The sequence below is a fragment of the Arvicanthis niloticus genome, chromosome 2, assembly GCF_011762505.2.
Source record: "Arvicanthis niloticus isolate mArvNil1 chromosome 2, mArvNil1.pat.X, whole genome shotgun sequence".
Lineage (NCBI taxonomy): Eukaryota > Metazoa > Chordata > Mammalia > Rodentia > Muridae > Arvicanthis > Arvicanthis niloticus.
In genome coordinates, this window is record NC_047659.1 from 92209905 (window position 1) to 92235903 (window position 25999).

The window sequence follows — 25999 nt, forward strand, 5'->3', positions numbered from 1 at the left end:
TCCCATAACACCCTCATCATTAACAAGTGTACAGAGGACTCTGTGAGGTACATCTTTCAAATGAAAATTCTCTTTCTTTGTGATATTTTTATCTTGAAAAATAATTCTCTTCACCCTTCTACTGTATGGCAATAAAATGGGGTTTAATAAAAATGGGGGAAATTCACAATATTATTTAAAATGGCAAATTTATAATATAAGTAGTTATTTTTATAAATAGCTATTTAATATAATTTATATTGAAATACATTTGGATAGAAAAATAAATAATTAAAGATAAGGCTTTAATACAAACTTGGAAAAATTTGGCTGGGCATAGTGTGCATGCATTTAATCTCAGAATTTAGGAAACAGAGGTGTTGCGGTAAATCTCTTGCCCATGGGGAGTCCATAGAATAAAGACACAAGTCAATAAATATAAAATGAATGCTGCATGCCTAGATTGGGCAGATTTACCATTAAACTACACTATTCCCCGGCTATGAGAGCTCTTAGCAACTTGCGGTTTCCTAGGTCTTCTTCGTCTTCTCTCTCTCCACCAACTGCCCCTCCGCCGCTTCTCTTTGTATTTTTTCGGGGGCTATTTGCAATCCCCAGCAAGGCAAGATTTTCTTTACTTCATCAAACATTTTTTCCACGATATTAATATCTGAATCAGCCAACAAAATATCATCCATATAATGATAAATAATTGATTTGGGAAACCTTTTGCGAATTATCTCCAATGGCTGTTGTACAAAGTATTGACACAAGGTAGGACTATTTACCATTCCTTGTGGTAAGACTTTCCAATGATATCTCTTTACTGGGCAACCTTTATTAAAGGTAGGTACTGAGAAAGCAAACCTTTCCCTATCACATTCATGTAGAGGAATTGTGAAGAAACAATCTTTCAGATCAACTATAATGGGCCAATCCTTAGGCAACAAGGAAGGCAATGGGATACCAGGCTGCAAAGAACCCATAGGCTGAATAATCTTATTAATTGCTCTGAGATCTGTCAACATCCTCCATTTGCCAGATTTCTTTTTAATGACAAATACTGGAGAATTCCAAGGACTGGTAGACTCTTCAATATGCTGAGCCTCCAGTTGTTCCTGGACCAACTGTTCTAATACCTGTAATTTTTCTTTTGTCATAGACCACTGCTCAATCCAAATAGGTTGATTAGACAACCACTTTAGTGATAATGTTGTTGGTGTCTTGGTAGCAATGGCTCTTTGGGGTAGAGCTAAATTCTTGGCCTCTACCATATGTTGTTTATGAACAGCTTGGACAGTGTGAGACTGCCTTAAATGAGGCGAGGGAGATAGCATGACAAAATAGAGCCAGAGGAAGAGAGATTTCCATAGACCAACTACTTGGTGAAGGTCGTTTTGCTGAAATAGAGGTGCAGGCTGTATATGATGAAGAAACTCTGGCATTGTGTAGATTGTCAGCCTTAAATGCCTGGGACAAAGTTGCAGAATCCGGGAAGAGACTTGAACCATTTACTCAAGTCATACAAGGGCCAAAAGAAACCTTCCCTGACTTTTTACAAAGGCTAACCTCAGCTGTCGAAAGGAGTATATCAGATTCAGTAGCAAGAAAGGCAATAATTGAGTCTTTAGCCTTTGAAAATGCAACTGCTGAGTGCAAGGAAGTAATCAGACCACTGAGGGCAAGGTCAGCATCAATAGATGAATGGATTAGATACACAGCTGATGTTGGATCTCACTCAGCTGATATGTCAGTAATAGGAAAAACTGCAACTAGAAACCTAGAGATGACCCAAGATTTCAAATGTTTTAATTGTGGTAAATGGGGTCGTCTCAGAAATGACAACAGGACAAATAAAAATAATACTAAATGGGGGCCTAAGCTTTCTGGAATTTGTCAAAGATGTGGCAAAGGCCGACATCTGATTAAGGATTGTAGAGCAACAACAGACAAATGGGGCATGTAGGGCACACAGCTTTGTCAATGAAGATCAATAAAGAAAGGCCACTTTATTGAGGGCTCCAGACCAGATAATTTTTTAATATTAAAAAAAACATATTTTGATACTTAAAGATGACAAAAACAATGGATATCTTTTGGGCTTTATATGATGATATTTCAAATGGTTTGACAGAAATCAACTTAGGGAACACTTTATTATTTATCAGTATTGCTATATTTATTTTTTTGATATACTATGTCTTCTCAAAAGACAAAGCTCTAGATAAAAAATTCTTTGCCTTGGAAAAGAGATTACAAGAAACAATAGAACTTTTGGTACAGGATAGAGATGAGATTTGTAAACAGATAGAAAATAATGAGGAATGGAAGCAGGGCTTAGAACAGAAGTTACAGGAGCTAGAAAAGATGATCGAACAGAGCATACAACAGCTCACAGATCAGATGGAGAAGCGGCGGAGGGGCAGTTGGTCGAAGCAGAGGGCAGTTGGTGGAGAGAGAGAAGACGAAGAAGACCTAGGAAACCGCAAGTTGCTAAGAGCTCTCATAGCCGGGGAATAGTGTAGTTTAATGGTAAATCTGCCCAATCTAGGCATGCAGCATTCATTTGATATTTATTGACTTGTGTTTTTATTCTATGGACTCCCCATGGGCAAGAGATTTACTGCAACACAGAGGCATGTGGATCTCTATAAGTTCAAAGCCAGCTAGGGCTACACAGTAACATTCTGTATCAAAAAGTTGGGGGGTAACATTTGAGTGGTGTATGCGTAGTCTTGAATTACACTCATAGAACAGGCTGTAGAACAGCTATCAAGGTGACTTTGCCTGTAGTGCTTGTCACCTCTCCCAAGAGGAATCTTTCCCTGGAAAGGTTTCATAGTTATATTTGCCAAGCTACTAAGGTGTCTTTGTCGTATTGTAATGGATAATAAAAATTAATTGATGATTATTCATAAACAGCCCTTGTTAGAAGAAGGTGGATTTTCAAATGAGGGCTGAGCAGGGTCAGTCCTGTGCCCTAACCAGAGGGCTGAGCAGGGACAGTCCTGTGCCCTAACCAGAGGGCTGAGCAGCGTCAGTCCTGTGCCCTAACCAGAGGGCTGAGCAGGGTCAGTCCTGTGCCCTAACCAGAGGGCTGAGCAGGGACAGTCCTGTGCCCTAACCAGGTATTGTTCCTCCTCTCCATAATCATTTCCTCACTGCTGAGAGCCTGTGACTGATGGAAGTAACTGTAGTGTCACAGTTGTCTCATCTCAGGCGTCCTAAGGATGACTACCTGTGTCTGTCCTTGTTCCCCACACCCTGACTCGTGTGCAAATACCTACCTTGCTGCCTTGAACATCGCAGATGCTCCATAATAAATGATAAAGTCTGCTGCGTCTCACCCTCACTAAGGAAGTCATGGAGACTTGACATGCTGTCAGGCTGTGTGGCATGTGCATATAGTCCCAGTACAAGAGAGGTGGGGACAAAAGGATCCAGATCTAGAGGCTTGTCTAAGCTATGCAGTGAAACCCATCTCAAGAGCATGGAAAGCCGGGCAGTGGTGGCGCACGCCTTTAATCCCAGCACTTGGGAGGCAGAGGCAGGCAGATTTCTGAGTTCGAGGCCAGCCTGGTCTACAGAGTTAGTTCCAGGACAGCCAGGGCTACACAGAGAAACCCTGTCTCGAAAAACCAAAAAAAAAAAAAAAAAAAAAAGAGCATGGAAAAGATTTTGTGTGCCACCTTGATAACTGCTGAAGACGGTGCTTATTTCTTCTGAGATAATATCCTGTCAATAGAGCTGGGTACTGAGAGCACTTTTAGTGACCCTCAGAGCTTCCCATGAGTGTGTTTAAATGAAAGGGTAATTTGTGTTGCCACTCAAGCTCTTCCTAGGGAAACACCCATTTATAGACATGTTCATATGAAAGGCCCAGTATTGACTATTGGCTTACAGAGCTGAAGCATGTGGCTGCAGCTAGCTAACTTTCCCCCCAGTTTTCAACTATGTTCATCATTTACTGCTCAGTCTCACTAGGTTCTGTCACCTGTTTCTGCTTAGGCTGAGGCTAGTAGGTGGGTGGAGAAGAGCAGTCCTTTCTGTCCAACTTATGTTCTTGATGGCTTGAAAATCTGTTCCAAGCAGAGTGTGATATGGCTCATGCCTGTAATCCTACCACTCAAGAAGCTAAGGCAGGAGGATTGCCATGAGCACAAGGATAGCCAAGATTCATTAACAAGTTCAGCAAAGTGGGTGGATATAAAATTTACTCAAACAAATCAGTAGCCTTCTTTTATACAAATGATAAATGGGCTGAGAAAGAAAATACGGAAACAACACCCTTCACAATAGTCACAGATAATATAAAATATCTTGGTGTAACTCTAACCAAACAAGTGAAAGATCTGTACGACAAGAACTTGAAGTCTCTAAATTAAAAATATCAAATGAAAAGGGGGAAAAAAAGTCATTCCTTAAACTTTGTTGTGATAATTCTCAAAAAATAAGAAGAAAAGAATAACCTAAGGACATTAAAAAATATAGATTCCGCTGGGCAGTGGTGGTGCACGCCTTTAATCCCAGCACTTGGGAGGCAGAGGCAGGCGGATTTCTGAGTTCGAGGCCAGCCTGGTCTACAGAGTGAGTTCCAGGACAGCCAGGGCTACACAGAGAAACCCTGTCTCAAAAAAAAAAAAAAAGTTTTAAAAAAATATAGATTCCTAGGCCAACTTAACTCCAATATTCAAATATATGAGCAGCAGCATGAAAATTTGTTCTTGTTGGGGTAATTCTGAAAAGCAGTCACATTTAGAAAGCACTATTTTATAGTTCAAGTCCAAAAAGAGAAACAAGATCTCATAGCCTTTGTGTTAGTGTTGACAGGGCTTTTCTGTTAACTTCTCATTCCTGTGAGGGTTAGTGCTGCATTACTAATGTTAAAATAACATTAAAATTACACATCAGCACTTTCTTCCTAGCTGATTACCTTGATAGTTACAACACATAGCTTCATCTTATTTGGCCTAAAAGAAATATATTCCTTTTATGATACAAAGAATCTAGTTTCAAAGTATTTGAACAAAATTATGACCACATTTTAAAGTAAAGCTAGTTATTGGTTTGTTAAGGCTGAAGTAACAAAATAACATAGTTGGCCCAAACAACAACAAAATAATTTTTTCGAACTTCCATAGCTAAAAGTCCAGGATCAAGGCTCCCTACCCTCTGGGGCTTCTCTCCCTGCCTTATTGATGGCTGCCTTCTTCCCTCTGTGTCCTTCCGTGGAACATCCCTAGGTCTGTGTTATCTGTCCACTGGGAGGTAGAGCTTTATGGTGAGGGCTGCTGTGAAGTAAGAACCATATCATATGTGGGGAGCACTTTTTGGACAGATACTTGTATGTAAGATAAAAATGGAAAATATTTATATATTTGATATAGCTTTTAGAAGTTTGTGCACTTAGATACTGAATTCTATGAAAAGAGTAAGGACTGTATTGGTTATCCTTTGAACACGGCACAATCTTTTAAATCTACCTGGGGATGAAATAGTATAGTATAGACCAGACCTCTGCATGTATGTCTGTCATTTAAATTCATAATCTACACAAGAATTCAATATTATATATATGTATATTATAATTATATATATATATATATATAATTATGTATTCCCTTCTTTGTTTCTGTCTATAAAATATCTTACAACAAAATCCCCCTTTGAGCTTTCTACCATCTGTGATTTTGTGTGTTTGTGTGTTTTGGCTCCCCAAGATTCTGAATTTTTGAGTAATGTCTGTGTATGTAGCAAAAGCTTCACTGAGGATGGAAGGTGTGCCAAGAAAATCTAGAAAAAGTTTAGAGAAATTTGCATGTATTTACCAGGTTTTTATTTTTTTCTTCTGTTTAGAACCTCTGGGATTTTCAAATATGACCACATTTTCCCTTCATATCTTGAGCAAAATAAACATCTCCTACTATTCTGTTTTGTTGCTGACCTTGTATACAGTGCTGGGTAAGTAAAGTATAAACCCGGAGATTGTGGAGAATTCTGCTAAAGAATATATTAACAACAAAATAATTTATACTCCATGTATAACAAATGGCATACAAGTCCCTCATAAATTATTTCCTAGGAGCTGGTTTTAGTAAATAAAGTTATTTCTTAATATGTTTAAAGGACATGCAATCAATATCAAGTTAAAGCAAGGGTGTTAAAAACACTAAAGAACCAGGATTTATTATAGAGATATAGTAAATAGTAAAAATTCTGTGTGAATGCTACTTTTCACAATAGCTTCTCTGACCATCTTAAAAGTTTTCATCAGAATTTATATTATTCTCTGTTTACTATCTGTTTCCCTATAGAATATCCATGGGCATCTGTCTCTCCTATTTACTTACATGCCAGGCACTGAGCATGATGAGTAGGTAGTTTGGTGAATAGTTATCCATGTATGTGTGTGTGTGTGTGTGTGTGTGTGTGTGTGTGTGTGTGTGTGTGTGTGTGTTTGAGATGGGGTCTCACTGTGTAGCCTTGGGTGCCTTGGAGTTCGCTATTTAGACCAGGCTGGCTTTGAAGTCAGAGATGTCCGCCCCTGTCTGTCTCCTCAGTGCTAGAATTAAAGGCCTGTATCACCAAACCCAGAGAGGAGAGATTTTAACAACAGTGAGGAAGGACATGAGGCAGGTGGATCTCTGTGGGTTTGAAGACAACCTGCTCTACATAGTGAGCTTGAGGTCAGCCAGGTCAACACAGAGACACTATGCCTCGATAAAGCAAAGCAACAACAAAATTCATCTAAAAAAATGGAGCTACTGAAAGGAGAGCTGAGTTCAGTCATGCCTGAGGTAGCTTATTTTACTGATTATTATACCTAATGCTTTTTAAGTCACTTATAGAAGCAGAAAGTCAAATGTGGTAGCAAATACCTATAAGCTCAGCGCCTGGGAGGCAAAGGCAGATGTCTCTCTATGAGTTCAAGATCAACCTGGTCTACATAGTGAGTTCTAGGTCAGTCAGAGCTACATAGTGAGTTTCTGTCTCAAATGAACAAACAGCAGCAAAAACTCAATTTAGCTGGTAAGATTTCTTAGTGGGTAGAGACATTTGCCACCTGAGCTTGATCCCTTAGAAATAGTTGAAGACGGACTGAAGAAAAGGCTCAGCATTTAAGAGCAATGTCTGCCCTTGCTAAGGACCTGAGTTTGGGTCCCAGCACAACTGCTCATAAATCTAGCTCCACAGAAACCTTGTACATCAGGAGTGAACTCCTGAAGGTTGTCTTCTGATGCCCACATCTGGACTGCAGCACATGTCAGACATATGCGCTCATGTGCGCATATGTGTGCGTGTGCGTGTGTGCACACACACACACCACATACATAAACGATATAGTAAAATAAAAGAGGTTTTACACCAGGCAGTGGTGGCACACGCCTTTAATCCCAGCACTTGGGAGGCAGAGACAGGCAGATCTCTGAGTTCGAGGCCAGCCTGGTCTACAGAGTGAGTTCCAGGACAGCCAGGACTACACAGAGAAACCCTGTTTCAAAAAACAAACAAACAAACAAAAAACAAACAAAAAAGAGGTTTTACAATGTAGAAACAGCAGCTGGAGAGATGCCTTGGTGGTTAAGAGCATTGACTGTTCTTCCATAGGTCCTGAGTTTAATTCCCAGCAATCACATGGTAGTTCACAATCATCTGTAATGGAATCAATGCCCTCTTCTGCTGTGTCTGAAGAGAGTGACAATGTACCCACATACATAAATAAATAATTTAATTAAAAAATGTAGAAACAGAAAGCCCGGCAGATCTTTTCTTAGGCTTTTTGTTCACATTTTTTTCAGAGGCTCAAGGCACTTTGGGCGGATTAGCCTGATAGTTCCCCAGTCTTAGCTTTGTCTTCATACTTCTGTTCCACCTTTGGACTTTGTTTATTAGGAACTTCCGCCAAAAACAAATGAAACATGACACTCTATGTTTTTGTAACAAGCTACACAGCGTGTCCTCTTTGGAAGTAAGTCTATGTTAGAAGATGTGCTGGAGCTGTTTTCAATACTTGTCTTACACCAGGGAATAAAACAAATGATTTGGTTCCTAGGCTTCCATCAACCAATTAGCCATCAGTCCATAAGTTGCTCTGTTTGAAGAATTGAAACTAACAGAGTTCTTAGTATGTGTCTAAGAAATTTACCTATGACTTTGAAAGACAGAACATGATGGCATTTGTGCCTCTAGAAGGGAAATCAGCCTGTTCCTTAACACTCTTGACAGAAACCTACGAGTAAGAAGGAGCAAGAATAATGACAGAGATGAGAGGCTAGCCAGCATTCTAGGTGAAACTAAAGGTGCAAGTTACAGTGAGTGTTGATTCTGATTACAGACAGTTGATGGACAGCACAGCGACTGCCTTGATAAAAAAAGTTCGTCACTAGTGATAAGAAAGAAGAGTATATAAATGCATCTTTTAAATTTTTCCATTAGAAATAGTTGAAGACGGACTGAAGAAAAGGCTCAGCATTTAAGAGCAGTGTCTGCCCTTGCTAAGGACCTGAGTTTGGGTCCCAGCACAACTGCTCATAAATCTAGCTCCACAGAAACCTTGTACATCTGGTTTCCACAGGCACTCATGCCTGACCCACACTCAGCATATGTACGTATACATAATCTTTTAAAATAGTAACAATCTTTACAGCACACTTAAAGTTTTGTTGCTTTAAACAGTAGACCTCAAGAGTAATAGCTCTGTGTTAATGTGGTGCTGGAAAGCTGGCTCGGTAGTTAAGAGCTCTGGATACTCATTCAGAGGACTAGGGTTCAATCCCTAGCACCACATGGTTGTGAGCATAGCGCACAACTAGCTGTAACCCATTCCCAGGACATCTGATGCCATCTTCTGGCCTCTAAAGATACAGCATGCATATGGCACAAAGACATAATGCAGGCAAAACATATTACAATACACATTAAAGCAAATAAAATCTCACAAGAAATTTAAAAAGAAAATATTAATGTGTTATATTAAAGTTATTACAACAGAACGTTAAAAATCTTGAGCATGATGGTGTTTTCAGAATTTACGAACCATATACCAATTTCAAGTATATCATAGACTAAAATGATTTTATAATCCAGAAAAGTGTGGAGAAAATAGCTGGTTAGAATGTCAGGTAGGAAACAGTGATTATCAAAGAAGAGATGCCACAAAGCAAAATGCTTAGTGATGCTGACATTTGTATCTCTAGATTATTCCTGTAAGATTATTGTTTTATAAGATATGCAATCAGACTCATACTTTAAATTTTATTTTTGTTTATTTTCTATGTGTGTTTATATGTGTGGACATATGTGCCACAGTGTTTATTTGGCAGTTAGAGGACAATGTGCAAGAGTCAGTTCTCTCCTTTCACTATGTGGGTCACAGGAACTGAATTCAGGTGGCCAGGCTGGGCAACAGATGGCCTAACCCAGTAGGTGACCTTGTTGGCCAAGACTCATAGTTGTAACTCTTCTGCTTCTCTGTCCATCTCTCCATCAGGACCATGGTTTGTTGGTGAGATAATTGATGGCAAATTGGGTTGCTGCTTTTCATTTGGGATATTTGTTGATGGACATTTCCTGCAAGGTGGTCTAACATTTATAAGTGGAATTATGCAGGTAAGAGGTCCTCAGAAGAACATCCGGGCCCTGTTGGACTAATCACGTGACAGGGAGCTCCAGTTCCTACCATGCAGCATCTTCTCTACTTTACTTGTATGTCAGTGTCTGATAGCTGATGTTTTGCCCTCCTGCTGTTTTCTCCCTCTTCTCTTTTGTAACATCTACATCTGCTTTTATCCAAAAGGCTGAGAAGTAACTGTAGACATCTAAAATACACTGTGTCCATTCAGGATTCTTGTTCTTGTTCTATTGTGCTTTTGGGGATGGGGTGGGGTGAGGCAAGGTCTCTCTGTAGCCCTGGCTGTCCTGAAACTATATAGACCAGACAGTCCTCAAACTTACTGAGATCCACCTGCCTCTGTGAGTTACTATGCCCAGTTTTTATCACATTCTTTTATTGATGAAAATGAAATAAGAGTTTTATAGTAGAATAAATTTTACATTGCCAAGTTTAAAAAACTGATTATAGTGAGAAAAAATGTTTCAGAGGGTTGAGAAGAAGAAACAGACACATTAGGAGAGTGAGTTATCTAAGGAAAATGCCACTGTTCAAACAGTAGAGCTGGGCTTCCCAGCGCTGTCTTAGCAGAGAACATGTTAAGAAGGTCTCTGTCACTATAACACACTATGGGACATCCCCTTTCCAGTTTCTTGTTTGGGAAACACTGATAAAGTAGTTTATATTCAATTCCTTTAAAATAAACACAGAACTTATTTGCATCCTTATCCAGTGGCTCTATCTCCAATTACCAGCTGGTTTAGTGGTCAGCAAGTATTAAAGAGCCTAAGATATCTCCCAGTGCTGGATTTTTGTTTCTGATTTTCAGAATGTACTTCCCTCAGCTGACTCATTGCTGCTCTTTGTGCTTCAAAGAGTCTGTCTCCTAGTTAGCTTTTCATGAGCCAATTACTCCCTTCATTGCACTTATCACAACCTATAATTTTGTTTCTTGTAAATATACATGTTTGTCTATAATATATACGTATGCATATCTATCTTTAATGGAGCCCTTTTAATTTTTATTTTATGGGCATGAGTATTTTACCTGTATGGATGTCTGTGTGTCATGTGACTACAGTGTCCTGGGAGACCAGAAGAGGGTTTCAGAACCCCTGTTTTGAAGTTAACAGACAGTTGTGTTTATGTGGGTGCTAGGACTCAAACTTGGGTCCTTTTAAAAGCACCAATTGCTCTTAATCACTCCTCCCTAGCCTGCCACCCACCACACCCCCATCTACCCCACCCCTTTTTGTTTTTGTTACTTGTTCACTAGTGTGCCTTTAACTTAGAGTCTAGCACAATGCCTGCTGTGTAATGGGTGCTTTATGAATATTTGTTGAGTGAATCACACACAACTACATCTGGATTGTAACCTATATCTAATTTATATTTCAGTACTCAGACTGCTACCTTGATACTGATACCTAGATCCTCCTTTCACTCTGTCCACATAGAGTCTATACTATGTCGTGTGCCTATGCAGATTACTCAGTTCATTTCCAGTATAAACACTGTTGCATATCTACTTTTGGTATCTGAATTATATATCTGTATTATAGTATAACTCTATTACAATAGGGACTTCAACATAAATCATGTCTACCTTTAAGATAAACGAAAGGACAGGCAAATACACAGTTAACTATAGGTCAACTGTTCTCTAACAAAAAGTATAATCAATGCATTAAAACTCAGACATATGCTGGGTATGGTGGTGCAAACCTTTGATCCCAGCACTCAGGATGGAGAGGCAGGTGGACCTCTGAGTTTGAAACCAGCCTGGTCTATAGAGCTAGTTCTGGGAAGCCATACAGAAACTTTGTCTCCAAAAAAAAAAAAAAAAAAAAAAAATCGGACATATAAGAGCTGGAACACAGCTCAGGAGTAGAGTGCTTGCCCACTGTATGCAAATTCCTGAGTTATATCTCTATCCTCCATCCCCAAGAAAAAACAATCAGACGTCTAAACTAAAGACATATTAGTAGAAGTTACTAATCATGAGCTTGGTAATAAGTGAATGATTCTGCCTCCTTTTTTCTAGCTGGTATTCTTTAACATTCCCTTGATGGCTTACATATGCTGGACTTTGCTACATCGCTGTTTTGGTCACAACTTCAGGTCTCATCTCCACCAGGGAAAATACTTGAAGATTATACCTGTTTACCTACTGATGCTTCTACTGTATATATGGCAGGTTTATTCTTGCTACTTTCTTCATGTGACATATGGCTCCTTTGCCTTTATGCTCTCCCCATTGAGGACCTGGTTGACATTGCTGACGCCTGTACTCATTTATCGTGTGTGGACTTTGAACTCCACTGAACTCGGAATATTCATGGTGCAGTTAAAAAGTCATCTGAGCTCCTGAAGTCCATGGCTTACAGCTAGCAGCCTGGAAGAAGTCCAGCCTCCACATTTGTGGCCCAGATCTCTGCCCCAGTGGCAGATGGGAAAGCCAGTATCAGTGGGTGAGCTTCAGGAAGCTGTCACTCCTTGGACATCTGAATGTTGGAAATGTTTACTACTGATTCCTGCTGTGTGGACTGCAGAAAAGACTAACGGTTGATTATTCCTCAGGAGGCAAAGAGCCCTAATCAGGGAGATCGCCAGGGTGGCTCTCTGTGTCACTGAGTCCCTCAGGACTACTGTGTTTATTAGGCTCATCCCGTGAAAAGCATGGAGCCCAAATTTGGAGTTCAGGATGCCATTTTATGCCTAGGGAACCTGTGGAAATTTGTCCTGGACCTTTACCACTCTTGAGACTTGACTTCCCAGCCTGTTTTCCCAAGGATTATGGGCTTTCTGCTTCCTTAGTCAAGGCCGTTTTCAACTAATCAAATAAATGAATGAATGATAACCACAAACAATGGGTTGGAGAGATCAGTAGTTAAGAGCATGTACTTTACCTCCAGAAGACCTGAGTTCAATTCCTAGCAACCATGTCAGATGCTCACAACTGCCTGTAACTCTAACTCTAGCTCCAGGCCAGAGCCACTGTGGGCACCTACATTTATATGTGCACAGACTTACACTTAATTAAAAAATAATAAAAGTATTAACAAAGAAATATCACAAATGGATCTGCATTGTTGATAAGCATATGGGAACCAGAAAGTGGGCCTGGTGTTTGGGGCTTGGAGAAAGGGGTCACCATGGAGCTAGAGTCAGCAGTTAGAGTGCTGGCTCCTCTTCCAAAGGTCACAGGTTCGATTCTCCTCACCCACAAGGTAGAACTCCCCTGGAATCTGATGCCCTCTCTGGCCTCTACAGGCACTGCCACAGACATATTTGCAGGGGGAAAAACTCAGTTATATAAAAGAGTGGCTAGGTCTGTAGTAGGTCAGAAGATGTCTGGCTGGGTCTTTCTTTGAGTGGCCTAGTGTCATAGAGGGAGGGGTAGTGGGGGCTAGCCAGGGTTAAGCACCTGAACAAGTCTCTAGACCTGCTAGGAGGACAGATGAAGGAGGCGTGGCTGGGTCTCTAGGCCGGGCCAGCGGGGCGTGGGCAGGTTTCTAGGACGCAGGGAGGCGTGGTCTGGTTTCTGAGTGGGCTGGGTTCGGGTGGGCGGGTCTCTAGGCAGGCGGAGGCCTGGACCGATGGCCGGGCTGTCTGGGGAGGCGGGGTCGCTGCATTGGGAAGGAAGGGGCGGGACACGATGTGTGTTGCCGGAAACGAGATGAGTTTTTCAGCACCGGAAGTATTGCGGCAGGGCCAAATGGCTTAAGCGTTTTAGCTAGTTCACAGAGAGCGGCTGTGATGGCGAGCTCGACAACCGCAACCCTCTTCCTTGCTCCCCCTCTGGAGCAGCTCCGGCACTTATCAGAGGAGCTGCGGTCGCTTCTGCCTCGTGTGCGGGGTGAGTTGTGGGAATCTGCACCCCAGGCTCTGGGTAGGGAGGTCCGGCGTCAGGTCAGGGCTCCTCTCACCTGTCTTTTGCTTTTGGGGTGGTCCGGCATTCCTCAAGTCGGCGAAGCCCAGGAGACAACCGAGGAATTTAATCGAGAGATGTTTTGGAGAAGACTCAGTGAGTGTCTCTGCCATTGCGGACTCTTCCGTCATCTTCCTGTGTCCTAACCTCTTTTACCTTTGCTGTCCCTTGAGGAGATGACAATTCCTCCCAGTCCCCATCCCTTCTGCTACCCATTCTCTGAACTTGAGGCTGAAATATAAAACGATTCTGGAGTTGTTTTGGAGATGTTGATAAGGGTGGAGAAGGGACGCATTATCTAAAAAAGAGTCCAAGTAGCAACTTTAACCTTTTAACACTAACTTTGGCACCCGCCGCCTCTGACACCCCCAGATGAGGCAGCAGTGAAAGTGTCTGGGGAAGCCACTGTTCTGACCACGCTCTTCTCTAAACTTCCATTGCCATCCCCACAGGTGAGCTTTACTTCGGAGTATTTTGTGCTGCCTCCTTAAGAATCCTCTCGTTTTCTTACCTTTCACACTCAAACCACACGTATTTCCTCCACTTACCAAGCGAGATTACATTTCTTACCGCATGGGATTGTTGTAAAGATCAAATAGCCAAGTGCATGCGGGTCTTCTAAATTTAGTCTGAAACTCAGTCAGGTTAGTTCCTCGTAGTTTTTAAAGCCCTTGTTTATATATAGCTGTTCCCCTACATATTCTCCATCTGACAGATGAGTAAGCAGGTTTAGAGCTTCGGGTCAATAAATAGTGGAGGAGGAGGAGGAGTTAGTCTTCCCAGTATCTAAGAACACCTGTTATACAAAATCCTTTAGTGTTAAGTTGTTGTTGTTGTTGCTGCTGCTCCTCCTCCTCTTCCTCCTCCTCTTCCTTCTCTTTCTCCTCCTCCTTCTCCTCCTCTTCCTCCTAATCTTCCTCCTCCTCTTCCTCCTTTTCCTTCTCCTCCTCCTCTTCCTCCTCCTCCTCTTCCTCCTCCTCCTCCTCTTCCTCCTTCTCCTCCTGCTGCTGCTGCTCCTGCTGCTCCTCCTGCTGCTGCTGATGGTGGTGGTGGTAATGCACACCCTTAATCTCAGCACTTGAGAGGCAGAGGCTGACGGCTCTCGAGTTTGAGACCAGCCTGGTCTACAGAGCAAGTTCCAGGACAGCCAAAGCTGTCTTTCCTTTTATAATGGTTTTTAGAATTGTCAGGTGTCTACCTAATTTCTTTCTAGTGTGGGATGAGTACATCATAAGGCCTGACTCATAACACGTTTTCATAAGATATTTAATCATGCTCTATAGATGTTTGATCTCTTCCTTAGTAAATGGATTGACAGCATTGATGCTGAATATCCATTCTGAATTTGGTCCATCACCTCACAGGAAACCCAGAGGATCTGTGAGCAAGTCCATGTGGCCATCGAGGAAATAATTGCAGTGTATTATTCACTTCCTAAGGATCAGGGTAAGTCACCCTGTACACCATAGTGTTGTATTTACAGGCTAGATCTTTGCTGAGGTAGTGACTGTATCCTGATATGTAAACATGAAATATGTAAACATTATGTGTTTGTCTTCAATGTAGTGTTATATATATGTAAACATACATGTCTATTTTTCTTCATTTTTGAGCATGTGACTTTCTTATGAAATAGTCAAAGATAATTTTATATGTGGGTGACCTCCATTATGTGAAGGTACAGATGCCATGTAACTGTTATTTCCCATCATTACTTCCTTACCTAATTCTTTAACGTGTGTGTGTGTGTGTGTGTGTGTGTGTGTGTGTATGTATACACATGGGGAATGGGCTCTCTCCTTCCATTGTGGGTTCCTGGGATTCAACTGAGATCATCAGGCTCGTGTGGCAAGTGCTTTTACCTGCTGTGCCATCTCACCTGGCCATTACATTTTCTATTTTATTTTATGGGTATGGGTGCTTTGTCTGCATGGGTCTCTGTGTACCACATGTATGTCTAGTCCCTGCTGAGGTCAGAAGAGGGTGCTGGTTCTCTGGGAACTGAAGTTACAGACAGTGTGATCTGCCGTGTGAGTTGTGGGAGCTGGACCTGGGTCCTCTGGAAGAGCACTGAGTGCTCTTAAGTGCTGAGTCATGTCTTCAACCCCTCAACCGACCCTTTATAAAACTAATTTCTATTTGTGTCTGTGTATGTATGTACACACGTAGGTGCATGTGTTTATTTGTGTTTATGCATGTGTATACAAGTACACGTGGAGGCCAGTGTCTTGTGGTTTGAGAGTCTTCATTGGAGCTCACTGGTTCCCAGAACTGACATTATGGGAACACTACAGTGTGTCTGCCTCTCTCATGTAGGTTCTGGGAACTGAACTCAAGACATCATGGCTACATAACTGACACTTTACCAAATATCCTGTCTTCTCAGTTCCTAATTCCTTTTCTTTTCAGTCCAGTCTAACTACTATATATGCTTGCTGGGTCTCAGCTCCATACCCATGCCCAGGCCATCCCAAGCCTCTGTTGGGAGCCGACTTTAGTAGAAAGCGGCTAGATCAACTTTGCAGCCATCTGGAGCCATATACCCTGATGAAAGACTTGGTTGTCAAAAGCCTATAACAGCTGAAGCACACTCTGATAAATATATTGTTTAGCTTGTTTTGCTGTTTAGTGACTTCAGCTGTATGGTGCACGCGGTAAAGTGTTTTCACCTGTGTTCTCCTGCTTGTGTATATAAATACCTCAGAATTCCCTTCAATAGAAGAGACTCAATAAAGGAGACTTGGTAAGAGAGACTTGATCACACCCTGTTTTGTCTCCATTCTTCAAGTCTCCTGCCCCAAGAGCCCCACTCTCTCTCTCTTGACCAGAGCACTTAGCCCCAGAAGTGTTGAGGCAGAGTGTGGGCCCCAACAAGCCTCCACCTAGCATTACATTATAATATACTATAATATAATATAATGCAAATACAAACCCCTTCACGAGGTAAAGTACACTGCCTGTAGATTTATACTTCATTCATCAGGGTTGCTTACACAAGCTTTAAACGTCCAGTGTTTTACTCACAATTATCAAAGGGCCAGCGTCCTTCATGAATGAATTGGAAAGACTTGTTTCCAAAACACTTGGAGAACAGCTCTAAGGAGTGGCAAGAGGGGCAATAAAATGACCTGAGAATTTAAGTAAGGCTCGCACTGGTTGGTGATGTAAAGTATGTGGGTATCAGTTACCTCATGGCTCTGGAACACTCCAGAAAGCAGGTGGTGACATTTGAAATGACCAGGCAACTCACTGTTTTGGTTTGGCCATAGGAATCACCCTGAGAAAGCTGGTACGGAATGCTACCCTGGACATTGTGGATGGCATGGCTCAGCTCCTGGAAGTGCTTCTTACTGTTCCATCTCAGAGGTACTGGCTGCTGCAGTGTGGGCTAATGGTTAGTGGGGTTTCTTGACTCAGGGAGGGAAAATTGACCCTAACAGCAAAGTCACTCATAGTCAATCATAATAGTGGACCTTATTGGGAGACAGAAACCTAGGTTATTGATATGACCTTGTTAATTCCTTTCTCCAGCACTGAGAATGGTGACCTGATTTCCTGTAATAGTGTCTCAGTTGCATGCCAACAGGTGCCTGAGATCCCAAAAGGTAGGTAGAAGTAAATTATTACCTGCTGGCCAGAGCAGAGAGGCCTCTCAGGTTTAGCTTCCAGCATTGCATTATGGATATATTTTAATTTCTGTGAAGACTTCAGTGAAATAATATATAGTTTATTTTCATTAATATGAATTGATTTAATATTTTTTTCCATTCCTCATACTAGTTTTTGGTTTGGTTTGGTTTTGGCAGTGCTATGGATTGAGCTCAGGCTATGCCAGCCAAGTGTTGTGCCATTGAGCACAACTCTTAAATTCAGACTCCTCCCCTTACTGTGGCTCTGTGTCTAGTTGGAACAGATAGTGTGTTCTCCTATTGCTGTCCCAGGAACAGCATTGGAGAGCACACTGAGAGCTATAAAGCGGAGCCAGGCAGACCAGAGTGGTTATCAAGAGGACTGTGGTAACAAACACCACGAGACAATTGTAGGTGAAACTAAAAAGCCTTTTTAACTCTCTTTCTAGGCAGAGGGTGTAATGAGAGAGTTTTACTGTAGAGCAGTGCTGGTTGCCCTCTGTAATCTCAAGAGAAGGGTTAGGTTTCTCCTCTAATTCTAGTGCTTCTGATTCTTCACTTATAGATAACAAAGCTGCAGCCCTTTTGATGCTGACAAAGAGTGTGGATTTTGTGAAAGATGCACATGAAGAAATGGAGCAGGTGAGGGTGCTTACCCATCTTTCCTGGTCACAGGAAAGCAACTTCATGAGAACTGATCATAAAGGCAGGAGTTTCCGCAGCTTGACTGAATAATCACACACTCACTCCTGTCCTGCCCCATGTCTCCCACCGCGTTTGGCTTGTGTCTTAGTGCCTCCCCTGTTCCTTGCTGGACAAGCAGAATGAGAGAGTTAGTTTCTAAATCGATTCAGTCTTGTAGCTGATAGCAAAGCAGGTGGCTAACGGTAGTGGTGTATTTGCATTTGCAAATACAATGGTGTATGTCTTAGGCTGTGGAAGAGTGTGACCCTTACAGTGGCCTCTTGAGTGACTCTGAAGACGGCTCTGACAGCCACAGTGATGAGGATGGTGTACTAGGCCTTCCCAGCAATCGGGACTCACACTGGTCAGAGGAAGATCAAGCGCTCATAACCCCGTGCCTTGCACTGGTGAGAGCATCCCGAGCTTCCCTCAAGAAAATCCGAATCTTGGTGGCTGAGAATGGGAAGAAGGATCAGGTCGCCCAGCTGGATGACATTGTGGATATTTCAGATGAGATCAGCCCCAGGTAAGCGTGCGCTGCACTTGGGGAAGAAGGAGCATTGTGATCTGAGCAGTGTTGTTGCTCCAGGCTTTCTTTCCTCCAGCTTCTTGTACTTTGAAAAATTTCAAGCCTAAAGGAAAATTGAAAAATAATCCTTGCGTAACTATCCATCTGTCCTTGAGTAACTATCCATCTATCCTCTGTTCGGATTCTGTTCCACCCTTTCTCCTGTGTATGTACTTCTTGATAAATAGGTATGATATGTTTTTCCTACTTTCACCCACAAATATTTTATCAGCAACCTTCTGAGAGCAGACATTCTTAGAGTCACATTCAAGAAATTTAACATTTGATGTAATACTAATATCTAATGCTTAGATTTCTCTGTTTGTCTTAAATACATTCTGGGTCCCATTAAGATCTCTTACTGCATTTGCTTGGCATCTGTTTAGTTTCTTACAATCTTGAATAGTCTCTGTCCTTTCTGGTCTGAGTTGACATTAACATTTCAGAATTACATATTGTAAATACACAACAATTTAGATCTATAAGATTATTTTCTCATAATAGTAATAAAGTAAACCACTTTGGGTCAAAAAATAGGGTACTTTCCTTTATATCCTGTTGGAGAGGCTCATGATGTTGACTTTCTTCTTCTTCTTCTTCTTTTTTTTTTTTTTTTTTTTTTTTTTTTTTTTGGTTTTTCAAGGCAGGGTTTCTCTGTGTAGCCCTGGCTGTCCTGAAACTCACTCTGTAGACCAGGCTGGCCTCGAACTCAGAAATCTGCCTGCCTCTGCCTCCCAAGTGCTGGGATTAAAGGTGTGCGCCACCACTGCCCGGCGTCTTCTTAGTGGTAATAAATTTAGTCACATGGTTAAAAGTAGTGGCCTCTTTCGAGGGGGTGAAGGGGTCATTTTGCCTAACATGTTTAGTTTCCATTGGTGAACTCTGTCAGGATCACTGAACTGATGGTTTTGAATCCTCGTGTCTTTGACAGAACTAATCATTCCCCATCCTGTGAACCACAGACATTTTTTTCTCCAGCTTCCTAAATATGACATGTTTATCTCAGCAAACACTGGTTGAACTGCTTCTGCATTGCATGCCTGCTTAAATTAAGGAACTGAGTTGGTTCTGTTCTAGAGACAACCCCACTGAGCTCTGCCCCCTGTCTTAGTTAATGGTTATATTTGTCTCCTCTTAGTGTGGATGATTTGGTTCTGAGCATATATCCACCTGTGTGTCACCTCACTGTGCGGATCAATGTAAGTACTAGCTTTGAACTGGGAGAATTTCATTAGTATTTCCTATAAGCTATAGAGAATTTATGTCTTTGCCAAACTTGTGTGCGGGTAAAATATTTTCATAGTTCTTGCATGTATTTGTGCTTGATAAATACTGGCTGGACTCTAGTTATAATAGCCATGTGCTTTCATACTTTAATTTTTTTCTATTTTTAAAGATTATTTATTTTATGTATGTGAGTGCACTGTCCCTGTCTTCAGACACACCAGAAGAGGGTTACAGATCCCTTTACAGATGGTTGTGAGCCACCATGTGGTTGCTGGGAATTGAACTCAGGACCTCTGGAAGAGCAGTCAGTGCTCTTAACTGCTGACCCATCTCTCCAGCTCCTGATACTTTAATTCTTTTAGAACCACTCGAGTAATTGTTTGGAAAAAAAAAAGTCTAAACATCTTAGTGCTTTAAAAGTAATTTAAAAAAGTAAAACAGTGCTTTAAAGAGTAATTTTTTTAGTTTAATTTTTGATTTATCTGGGGAGGGGTATGTGTACACATTTGTGTGCAGCTGAATGTGTACCTACTCAGAGGCCAGAAGATGTTGAGTAGTCTTTGTCACTCTTCTGATTACCTTGAGACAGTTCACTCGCTGAACCTGGAGCTAGTCTGGCAGCCAGCAAGCTCAGCGATCTCCTTGTCTCTGTCCCCACAGCTCTGGGGACATGGTCATGCGTAATTTTTTTTATGTGTACTGGGGCTTGAACTCATGTCCTTATGCTTGTAAACACTCTTAGCCACGAAGGCATCATCCCATCCCAAGTCAAATTCTTTCTAGAGATCTGATTATACTGAATCAGTACCACAATATATATTTTGTATGTTTAATATGCATATGTATTTATGATTTGATTGTTTTCTTGAAATGCTATACCTTTATAGTTCTCTTATTTTCATGAACTCCAGTTCATATCACTAATGTTTTGGTAGAGAAGTGAACCTGCCAAGCAGCTTAAATTTTACAAGATGTATTGGTTTTACTATTTGATAAAATAGATGGCAGAAGATTAATTAATGTGCAGAACTCTAGTAGGACAGATTCTTTGGAACATTAACTTTTTTGGCATTAACTTTTTAAGAACTAAATTCCTGAGAAATAAAATTTTAACAAGATGGTCTATCAGTGATCCCAAATACAGTCTCATATGAAGTAATTTATAAATATATATGTGCTTATGTGTGTGTTATTTTATATTGTTGCCATAATCCATCTCCATGGAATTTTTTTGTTGTGGATGTGGTGCTTGGGATTCGAAGTAGGATATAACACATGCCAAGCATGGGCTCTACCTCATGTCTTGAGATCTCCAGTTTTACTGTTTGGGGCTTCTTAAAGTTCTAAACAGGACCGTACACCGTTCCTGCCCCAGCCTGAGCTATCACAACGGCTGGGTTGCCTTAAAAAATTTTTTTCTGTGTGCAGTCCTGGCTGCCTTAAAACCCATTATTCTCTGGCTAGGTTGAGATTATCTTTGTTCCAAATTAAAAACATTAAAAATGATCTGGGTGTGGTGGCACATGTCTTTAATCCCAGCACTTCAGAGGCAGAGGCAAATGGACCTCTTAGTCTGAGGCTAGCCTGATCTACAAAGTAAGTTTCAAGATAGCCAGGGCTACCCAGAAAAACTTGTCTCAAAAATCAAACAAAATTAAAACTGTTGAAAACATATAAATATATGCCAGCGGTGGTCCTAAATCTTGTTACATAGAAAAGAATCCATAGTAGCAGTGCCATAACCTAGTCAGCATTTTAAATTTCATTCATCCATCCATTCATTCAGCTATGGATTGATTGCTTGCTTGCTTGCTTGATTGATTGATTGGTGTGTGTGTGTGTGTGTGTGTGTATGTATGCAAGGCACAGTTGTATGTGTAAAGACCAGAGTATAGCTTGTGGGAGTCCTTCCATCATGTGAGTCCCAAGAATCATATTCTGGTTGTCATGACAGCAAGTGTGCTTACCCACTGAGCCATCTTATCAGCCCTTGTCAGCCAAGGCTTTTCTTTTCTTTTTCTTTTTCTTTTCTTTTCTTTTTTTTTTAATATGAATGCTGGAAGTTCAAACTCAGGTAGGTCGTCAGGTCTTCATGGTTTCAGAGCACCAGGCCACTTCTTCCACCCCCTTTAAGGCTCTTTTTAAATGATTCTGTTATCGTCATTAATTAGATCTTCAAATTCTCCTTTCTTTTGATGCCAGGGCTCAGAGTGAATGACATCTCTATTTCTTTTCTAGTCTGCGAAACTGGTGTCTGTTTTAATAAAGGCTCTTGAAATTACAAAGTAAGTATAAAGACTTCTTGCATGGCCTGAGGATAAAATCGTCTGCCAGCTCCTCTCAGGAACTAACCCCATTTCAAGAGTAGCACAGGGAGCCTCGGGAATGGGTAGGGGGTGGAGCAGCCACGATGAGGAGGATCCCTTCTCACTGCAGTTTCTTCTCTGCACCTCCTGAGAATGCTTTTCTCTTCACACTGCGTTAACTCTTTTTTTTTTTTCTGTTTTATTCCAGAGCAAGTCACGTGAGCCCCCAGCCAGGCGACAGCTGGATCCCTTTACTCATTAATGCTGTTGCCCATTGCATGAACAGAATTAAGGAGCTCACCCAGCGTGCAGCTGAGTTATGAGCCTCCAGTTCTGCTCTTCTTTTTCCCCTCTTGCTCCAGTGCCCGCTTTACTTATTTAAGTTTTTTCAGTGTCTGCTTTTGGAAGTGGAGCTGTGACAGGGTGGTTTGCTGGATAGAAAGGAAGCTTCTGTTTTTAAGAAGAGATTGTTATCAAGATTCTAGGCTAGGAGAGATTGCAGTTATCTATAAATCATATAATGTGATATGCTTCTGTGATAGACACAAATTTGTATAGACTTGTGCTCTGAGCTGTTTTTTGGAAATTCTTAAGGAAGTTGTCTTGTTGTCTAGTTTACAGTAAAGCATATTGTTTTATTAAGATTTTGATGATCTCAATAAAATGCTAACCTATGTGATTAAATGTGTCATTTAATGTGTCTTCTGAAGTGTCATTTAGCTCTTCTATTGTGAGCCAGGCGTGTTGACATACACCTTGAACCTTAGCACTAGGGTGGCAGAGACAGGTAGATTTCTGAGTTCAATGTCAGCCTGGTCTACATAGTATATTCCAGGACAGCCAGAGACCTACACAGGGAAACCCTGTCTCAAAAAGAATTTAAAAAGGGCTGGAGTGATGGCTCAGTGGTTAGTACTGTGTATGCTAATATACTAGTTGTGTGATGAGTGGAAAAGGAAAAGCTAAGACTAAGGTTAGTGTTGGTTTGAAAGACGAAGGGACCATGAGGCTGAGGTAGGTTGAAAAGACAGAGGTAAAGACATGCAATCATACAAGATAGAACAGTTTCTTCTCTCAGGAGACTAGGCAACAGAGGCCTGCAAATCAGTTCAGTCTGTTCTTTAGAAGAGGAAAATGAAAGGGGAGGGAAACGTGACCCGGGGCAATAACAGAACAGGAGCAAGGTGGCATGCTAACTTGACAGGGAAGAGAGAGATCTGAGTGAGGGTATAAGCTATGACCTCATAACCAGATTCAGCCCCTGAGAGTTCTGCCATTATACTATGGTTCTCTCCTGGTGTAACTTTGAATAACTGAATTACAGATGCTGGTCCAGCCTGTGCTTTATGGCTGGAGTCTCAGCCGCTGGTACAACTCTGGCTACCTTCAGCTTTCTGGTTGCAAATGCTGGCCCTGCCCTCTGTGGTCCACACAGCACTGCTCTCTCCACAGTCCATGCAGCTTGGGGTGTGTTGCTCAAATCCCAATGCTGTGTATGCTGAGTTCTGCCACATACATTTCCTAGCGTTTCAGTGCATCCCTGGCTTAATGGGACACTAGGAGGAGGCAGAGGAGGATGAGTGTTCTAGCTTTCACAAATTTAGGACCCTTTACCCCTTCTTGAGAGCAGTGACTGTGTGTTGTGGTGCTGCCCTCTGCTGGTCGGTTCAGGCAGTGTTCAGCCTTTCCCAAGCTTTCCTCATCATTATCCTGCATCCACTGGCTTGCCCCTCTAGGCAGTGGCAGTGAAGAGGGAAATTGTGGAAATCTTGGTTTCATATCCCTTTAGTTGTAGAACATGTCTGTGGCTTGCTGTAGTTAAATTTTCCCTTCAGTATGAGTTCAGCTTCTGATTTGGGTTTCCAGCAGTGGGACCCCATGGGCTAAGAGACCCTCAGGGCATTTTCCTGCTGGTAAGATGGGGGAAAGGGGATGGGAGTGGGAAGGGTGAGAGGATGGGGGAAGGTTCAGCTGTGTACTCATCAACAGGCTTCTAAGTACAAAAAAAAAATCTTAGTTTTTACATTTCTTATTTTTGCATTCTGTAATCTGTTCTCTGGCCTCTCCTGTTTCTACTGTCTTGGATTTCTTCTACCTACACTCCTAGTCACCCAGATGCAGTTTCTGAGATTATAAGAGACCCATTCCCAAGTTTTGTTCTACCAGAAATACAGTCTGTTGAGACTAGAATGTTGTTTTCATTTGGGCTTATAGTCTATGAGGTCTGATTCTGCACAGAAGTGCATTTAAAAGGAAAGTACTAATTTTCATATACATAGAGATAATCACGAAGACCCTCTTGGTGCTCACACATATTCTGTTATTCTGAATGCTATCCTGGTCACTCTATGCCTCAGAAGATTTTGGTATTGATCTCTGTCTTACTTACTGTTCTACTGCTGTGAAGAGACAACAAAACCAAGGCAAATTACAGAAGAGGGCTTGCTCACAGCTTTAGAGCTGTGATGACCATCATGACCAAAAAAGCAAGCTGGGAAAGGAAGGATTTATTTGACTTACACTTCCACATTGCAGTTCATCATTGAAGGAAGTCAGCACAGGAACATAAGCAGGGCTGGAACCTGGAGGCAGGAGCTGATGCTGAGGCCATGGAGGGGTGCTGTTTACTGGCTTGCTCCTCATGGCTTGCTCAGCCTGCTTTCCTATGGAACCACAGAGATGGCACCACCTACCATGAGCTGAACCCTCCCCCATCAATTACTAATTACAAAAATGCCTTACAGCTGGATCTTATGAAGACATTTTCTCAGTTGAGGTTTCTTCCTTTCAAATAACTGTAGCTTCTGTCAAGTTGGCATAAAGCTAGCCAGCACAATTGGCCTCTTGTCAACTTGACACACAAACACATCACTGTTAAGCCATAACTTTTCCTATTTTTGGTTCAACCCCAAGATCTCAGATTAATAAATATCATTGTGGTAGCTTGAATGAAAATGGCCCCCATAGGCCCATAGGCAGTGGCACTATTAGGGGGTGTGGTCTTGGAGGAAGTGTGTCTCAGGGTGGGGGTGGGTGGGTTTTTGACATTCCAGATACTCAAACCAGGCCTAGTTATCACTCTCTTCCTGCTGCCTACAGATCCAGCTGAGATCCAGCTCTCAGCTCCTTCTTCAGCACCATGTCAGCCTCAATACTGCCTCCCCTCCACGACGACAGTGGACTAACTCTGAAACTGTAAGCCAGCCCCAGTTAAATGCTTTCCTTTATAAGAGTTGCCATGATTATGGTGTCTCTTCATGCAATAATAGAACACTGATTAAGACAATCACAAATAGGTAACACATTACAAACTTAAAAGTCCCACAGTCTTTACCAATTCAAACACTTTCAAAGTTCAGTCACTTTGAAAATCAAAGCGTTTTTAAAACTTAAAATTTTCTTTTAAAATTCAGTTTCTAAACTGTGGACTCCTGTAAAATAAAAAAAATAAGTTAAATACTTTCTTACTTCAAGAGGGAAGAACTAGGATACAGTCCCAATCTGAACAAAGCCAAACCACACTCCAACAGTGTAACTCAATGTCCGATATTTGGGCTTTATTCACGATCTGAGTTCAAGGGACTCTAACCCTGCCACAAGCATCAAGCTTCAGCTGCTCCCCGTGACCCGCTCACACCTTCAAAACCAGCACCACTTGGGTAACTTATATCCCTAAGTTCAGCCACCAGCACAAGGCTTGAGTTTGGCTGCCTCTGGAACACAGCTTCTGTGTGCTGACTCTGAGGAAGCATTTCCCAGAAGACTTCACTCCAAGGATGCTGGTCTCTTCTTAATCACAGCTGATTCTTCAGCCCCAGCTGAGCAGCATCTATTGTTCCAGCAAAGCAAAGGCTTTACTTTAGTGGCTCTGGTCTTTTGTTAATCAGAGCCAATTCTTCAGCTCCAGCTGACCAGACACAACAGACTCCTTCACAAAATGATCTAGTGGAGTCTTTACTTCCCTTTGAAAGTTCTCAAGCCAGATCTACACTGTCTTCATTGCTTTTAATACTCTTGACTTCTAGGCTCCTACAGAACATCCCACAGAGCTCTCAACACTCAATG

The 25999-nt window shown here is 41.7% G+C and overlaps 2 protein-coding genes across 3 annotated transcripts in view; both read left to right on the plus strand.

Moving 5' to 3' along the window:
• Positions 1-12659, plus strand: part of Tmem62 (transmembrane protein 62) — a 35935-nt gene extending 23276 nt beyond the window's left edge. The window contains exons 12-14 of the mRNA XM_034495348.2: positions 5836-5940; positions 9470-9588; positions 11634-12659. Coding sequence (XP_034351239.1) covers positions 5836-5940; positions 9470-9588; positions 11634-11960 — 551 coding nt within the window. The 3' untranslated portion in view covers positions 11961-12659. The remainder of the gene's footprint in view (positions 1-5835; positions 5941-9469; positions 9589-11633) is intronic.
• A 485-nt stretch (positions 12660-13144) lies between these two features.
• Positions 13145-22618, plus strand: Ccndbp1 (cyclin D1 binding protein 1). 2 transcript variants are annotated; one of them, XM_034496704.2, is made up of 11 exons: positions 13145-13448; positions 13557-13616; positions 13893-13972; positions 14885-14966; positions 16790-16886; positions 17052-17125; positions 17715-17791; positions 18082-18359; positions 19540-19600; positions 21867-21913; positions 22143-22618. In XM_034496704.2, the coding sequence occupies exons 1-11, from the start codon at positions 13349-13351 to the stop codon at positions 22255-22257; spliced, it is 1071 nt and encodes a 356-aa protein (XP_034352595.1). In that variant the 5' UTR covers positions 13145-13348; the 3' UTR covers positions 22258-22618. The 2 variants fall into 2 exon arrangements, with proteins under 2 accessions (XP_034352595.1, XP_034352596.1); XM_034496705.2 differs by lacking the exons at positions 21867-21913; positions 22143-22618 and adding an exon at positions 20145-20393 and having other exon boundaries at positions 13248-13448.
• The last annotated feature ends 3381 nt before the right edge of the window (positions 22619-25999 follow it).